Source organism: Camellia sinensis, chromosome 6, assembly GCF_055761805.1.
Source record: "Camellia sinensis isolate YWXY chromosome 6, ASM5576180v1, whole genome shotgun sequence".
Classification (NCBI taxonomy): Eukaryota; Viridiplantae; Streptophyta; class Magnoliopsida; order Ericales; family Theaceae; genus Camellia; species Camellia sinensis.
Genome location: NC_138966.1, coordinates 128,150,823 through 128,156,822, shown reverse-complemented (window position 1 = coordinate 128,156,822; position 6,000 = coordinate 128,150,823). Strand labels below are relative to the sequence as shown.

Below are 6,000 nucleotides of genomic sequence, written 5' to 3'. Positions count from 1 at the left end.
GAGAAAAAGAAAAAGATAAACGGTACATGATTGTAAATCATCCTAAACATGAGACAAGAACAAAGTGCAATGCATTTATGTATGCATCTTTGGATCGAGACTTGTCAAAGTGGATAGTGAAAAAGTTTGATGACAACCACAACCATCCTTTGCATCTTCCTCAGTGCACACATTTGATACCATCTCAAAGAAAGTTATGTCAGGTTCAGGCTTTGAATGTTGATATAGCTGATGACACTAGTTTCTCTCTTAAAGCATCACACGATCTCATTAGTGCCTTAGTAGGGGGAAAAGAAAATTTGGGATTCACGAGAGAAGACCAAAAAAGCTACTTGCGTGGAAAATGACAACGAAATTTGTAATACGGAGAAGCTGGGAGTTTATTAAGATATTTTCAGCAACAAGCAGCTGAAAATTCATATTTTTACTATGCAATTCAATTGGATGTGGATGAGATGATTACTAATATTTTTTGAACTGACCATGAGATGATTACAGATTATGAACTTCTTGGTGATGTCATATCATTCGACACAACATTTCGCACAAATAAGGAGTATCGGCCACTAGCTTTATTTACTGGTTTTAACCACTTTAGAAAGACAGTGATTTTTGGTGCCTCATTATTATATGATGAAACTACAGCTTCATTTGAGTGGTTATTTGAAACCTTCTTACATGCAATGTCAAGGAAAGAGCCTACCAGTTTTTTCACAGACCAAGATCAGGTAATTACTAAGGCAATATCTGAAGTCATGCCTAAGGTTTTCCATGGATTATGCACTTTTCACCTAATGCAAAATGCTTTGAAGCATTTAGGGTACTTGTATAAGAGTGGTTCAAAATTTGGTAATGATTTCAAAGCTTGTATTTTTGGATGCGAGGATGAACACGAGTTAATTAAAGCTTGGGATTCTTTGATTGATAAATACAACTTGTATGAGAATGCGTGGATGAAGAAGACTTGGGAAAAAAGAGAGCAATGGGCGCACGTTTACATGAAATACTTGTTCACTGCAGGAATGCGAAGTACCCAACTTAGTGAAAGCCTGAACGCAACATTAAAGAGGTGTTTGCAAGCTGATCATAATATTGTTCAATTTTTTACCCACTTCAATCGGATTGTTGTAGATAAGTGGTACGAAGAAGTAAAAGCAATATATAATTCTAGACAACAATTGCCGAGAATGAAATTGAAAAGGTCTCCAATTTTGAACAAAGTTGCAAATTTGTACACCCCTCCTATCTTTGACTTATTTCATAATGAGTTGGATATGTCTCTTTCTTGTCAAGTGAAGCAATGCCATGAGTTAGAAGGAGAAGTTCGGTACATGATTAGCTTGTATGGTGATGATAGAGAGTATATTGTGGAGGGTAATATGGAAGTCAATGAGTTAGGAGGAGAAAAAAATTGTCAAAAAATTCGTTGCATTTGTCAAAAGTTTGAAAACATTGGAATTTTATGTGGTCATGCAATTAAAGCACTTGATAGAATGAATGTTATGGAAATTCCTAAGAGGTACATATTAGGTCGATGGAGATTAGATGCCAAGAGTGGTGAAATTAAAGGAGGAAAAGTTGAAGTGGATGAGAATGATCCCAAGTTAGAGATATCAGCACGTTACAGGGATCTTTGTCCTAGGATGGTAAAGCTAGCAACTCAAGCATCTGTTTATAAGTCTGCTTATCAATTGGTTGATGAAGGGATTAAGGAACTATGTACAAAAGTGAATAAAATGATGGTATCATTTGATGATTTGGGTGATTGTGGTAGTGGAAGCAACATTGATATGACTTCTGATCATAACTTTGCACGAATTAAAAGCTTAAAAAAAAAGGTGGACAGAAGGGTGGGGGTAGATTAAAACCTTGGCATGAGAAGGCTAGGAAGAGGAAAAAAATTATTTCACAACTTACCGACCTTAGTAAGGTATTGTTCACCTAATTTGATTCTAATTTTTGCTTTCTTTAAGACTCATGCAATGTATTGATAAATGTTATAATTTGTTTAGAAAATTGGCCAATCAAGCAACACGTTAATTGTTCAAAGTTCCTCTTTATGCCGCTCAGAGGTTAGATTTTATTGTTTATATTTAAATTTTCTTATAATAGTATATTTACTTCTAATAGTATTTTAAGAATTAGGATGTTGGGATACCCTATTGGCCACAATTGATGAATTATGGTCACAATCTTTTCAAGCTTGACGATACTAACATTGTGTGCTCATCAAGTTACCCACAGTCTACCCCTTTATCTTCACAACTATTAGTTAATCCACAAACTTCTCAGGTATGCAATTTAAGTTTGTAATGTAGTTTGTTTTTAATAAAATAAATAAATTGATTCCAATACATTCTCTCACACTTATTCATTTTTATTTTTTTAGGGGATGTCATTTGATGAAGGAGAGGTCAATCCCATGGGGGACGAGTCATTCTTAGATAATGAAACTTTTTTAAAATTTTGTAGTCATTCACAACCTCCCCCACGAAATTAAAATGTAGTATTTTTATTTTATTTTTTTTCGTAATTCTTAGATAATGGTTTTTTTTTTTTTTTTTTTTTTTGAGACGTATTTTGAATATTTCAAATGGGTTTTATAGAATTTTGTTTGAGCCTTGGAAATTTTTTTAGTGTTGTTTTGGATGGACATATTGTAGTTTTTGGCATAACTTGATAATTATTATTTTTTAATTATTGATTTGATGAATTATATTGTTTATTCTTGAAGTAGTCATTTTGCTTCCTATTTAGATGAATAAGTGCAAATATATATCAAATTGAGTGGTGTCATCAATTCATAAAAAATATAAATTAAATGTACATTATTTATTCTCTCACTATGAAAGTAAGAACCACAAAATAAAGTGAGATTATGACATTCACCTAATTAGATTTATATACATATAGTTTTTTTTTATTTGTTTTTGTTTTTGATGACACTGTAGTTGGGTATACATTTGAATAATATAATAAATAATATATGTGTCAAATATAATATTGAGGATGAAAAGTGGCGCAGCGGTAAGAGCGCTGCATACGCGGGCGTGGTCATGGGCTCAAACCTCGGTGCCGTTGGAATTTTTGAAATAACCTTGGAGCCCAAAACAACGCCGTTTTGGGCGCGCAGCAGGTGCTACTGCAATATCCCCAAATCCATAATTTTTGATATGCATAAAATACTTAACGAATCCTACAAAATGAACGGTTCAAATTATAAAAATAAATTCATAAACAAACAGTAACCACATATCCTCTCTCTCTCCCCTTTGAAACCAAACCCTAAACTTCTCTCTCTTCTCCTTTTCATCTCCGTGACCACCACCTCCGTCTCCGTCGACACCAGTGGTGGTGGTGGTGTTTCCGGTGATCCGTTTCCCTCTCTCTTCCGGCTTCGAGGAGTACGCTGGATCGTTTCGATATCACTGTTTTCTAAAACCCTCTCATCTCTCTCTAGCTCTTCCATCGCCATCAGCCCATGCCCACCGTCTCTTTTTCCCCGCCATCTGAGAGTTTCAACAAATCACCAAATATCAACAATGCTTCATACTTCATTGAAACCGACAGCGTCACCACCATCTGAGGCTCCACCGATCTCACTACTCTCTCTCTCTCTCTCTCTCTCTCTCTCTCTCTCTCTCTCTCTTTCCGTTCAGTCCAGATCCAGATCCAGATCCAGATCCACCACCTTCGGTCTGAAATAGAGATGAGATTAAGGTTTCTAAAGATCGTTGGAGAAAAATCGACTACGTCTCAGATCTGGCGGTTTTACCCATCTTAGACTGCTATCGACGGAGGCATCATCGTCGACGTCCCAAACATCCTGAGGATAAATCTACTATGGTTGTTTTAGTTTGAGATAAAGGAAAAAAGAGGTGGATTGCCTCCTCTATCACCACCTTTTTCTGATTTGAACTTCGGATTTCTTCAAAGATGAGAGTTGAGTAAAGTTATGGATTATTGAGGAATGGATGTGGTGGTTGGGTTGGGTTGGGTTGGTGATTGTTGGATTTGTGATAGTTGAATACTATAGAAATCAAATGGGGAATAATGTATGGATTGGTGGTCGTTGTTGTTGATCTGGCTCAGATCTGTTGTTGATCTGTGATTTGATTTTTGTTGTTGTTGTTGTTGTTGAGAACCAACTTGCAAATGAACAAATAAAAAAATTGCCTAGAGAGAGAGACAGAGAAAAAGATTTGAACAGATAGGATAAATAGGCCTTCAAACAGATAATAAAATTTGAACAGATTGAGAAACATATTGCAAGTGAACAGATTACAAAATTTCCTGAAGAGAGAAAAACCGTGAGAAAGATTTGAGCAGATATGAAAAATGAGCTTTCAAACAGATAATAAAATTTGAACAGCTAATAAATTTTGGACAGATAGATTTAAATATATCAGCAAAAAAATTGAACAGAAAATAAAATTTGAATAAATAAGGGAAAATTTTTGAACAGATAGTCAAAATTTTTGAACAGGTAGATATAAATTTAAACAGATAGACAATAATTTGAATAGATAGATATAAATTTGAACAAATATTAAAAATTAAACAGATTAAAAAAAAATTAACAGATAAATTAAAAGATAAAATTGAAAACAGAAAAAATGATTTCTCAACAAACTATTTCACAATTGGATCTTTCACCAACAAAAAAATATCTACTGGACCTAATGCCTCATACCTTCCTTTTAAGTTGAACTTTTCAACAATTTTCTCAATAAAGTTACCCTATAATCCCTCATCACCTCGCTCTTCACCAAGGTACATAAAATGTAAAATTACCTAAATACCTTCTGTACGAGAAAAAGATATTCGTTGTTATCCGTACTCCTTTCGTCCAAACTCCGAATCTATCCGATCGACCTGAGAACACAACAGCGGTGAGCTACCCGACGGTGTGTTGCCGGAAAACCCCTCGGACGGTTAAGTTAGCACACACTAAAAGATAGAGAGAGAGAGAGAGAGGAAGAGAGTTGAGTTTTTAGGTTTCTCTCACCAAATGATGTTCCATCCCCGGCATGGGGGACGCAGTCATGCTTATATACTTTCTGAGCTCAACTCTGCACCCATTAGTCTCTCGATACGTGGAGTTTCTCTCCCATCTGTCAGCACAAATCCAGCGAACACCACCTAACCAAACCGTCAGACAACTTTAGCGGGAACTCGGCAGCCCGGCGGCATTACCTCGGCCTTCCACGACCGTGTTTCATAACGTGCCTGAGTGCTCCACTCATCGAGCCCCATAACGGTCGAGCTCTGTAGCATTCTGGCAGAGCCGAGTTCGAGATAGGTCGAGCGGTGCACAGAAGACATTTCCCGTCGAGCTACGCGTGCGACCCATGGAACCCGGGTTGGCAGGCGGTCATCTCGGCCAAGTAAACTCGGTCCAAACATGGGACCTGAACCTCAGGCCTGGGCCTCGACCGAGCAAGATCAACTCCAGGAAAGCCCCAGTTAGCTCGGCCTAAACAGGGGGCCCGAGCCACAACCGAGTGAAACCCACTCGGAACAGGCCCAAATTAGCTCGGCCCAAACGTGCTCGGCCCTACCCAGTCCGACTTCCTCCACGGCCCAAAGCTAGATTATAAATCTCCCTCTCACCTTCCAACATCAAAATAAAAGTACTGTATTAACTGTCATCTCCATCCTCTTCATGCTAAATCCTAATTAGTAAAGAGATAATAAATAAACAGAAAAAATAGAAATCATGTGCCTATATATTCACATTACTCCCTTAAATGCAAGTTCTACTTGTAACTTCATACAAATTGCTTTATTTAAATTAAAAATTGAAACTCTAAATACTAACCCAATGTCTCTCTTTTACTTTTTTGTGGATGTAAAAAGATGATAGGTGAGAGATTTGAAAAAACAAATATAAGAAGTCTCACAAGTTTAGTATAATTACACTAAGCTCACATAAAATTTAATTCATATAACACTTGGTCTTCTTTTCATCAGAAATTTGTTAGTTGTATAAATTAAAAA

General features: G+C 36.5%; 1 protein-coding gene across 1 annotated transcript; it reads left to right on the top strand.

Annotated features, from left to right (window-relative positions):
• Positions 1–488: 488 nt before the first annotated feature.
• LOC145793572 (protein FAR1-RELATED SEQUENCE 5-like) lies at positions 489–1,865 on the top strand. Its single transcript, XM_082876431.1, has one exon. The coding sequence runs from the start codon at positions 489–491 to the stop codon at positions 1,863–1,865; it is 1,377 nt and encodes a 458-aa protein (XP_082732557.1).
• The last annotated feature ends 4,135 nt before the right edge of the window (positions 1,866–6,000 follow it).

Excerpts from the sequence above, each read along its gene's own strand:
- LOC145793572 (XM_082876431.1), top strand. The coding sequence starts at position 489 with ATGATTACAGATTATGAACTTCTTGGTGATGTCATATCATTCGACACA.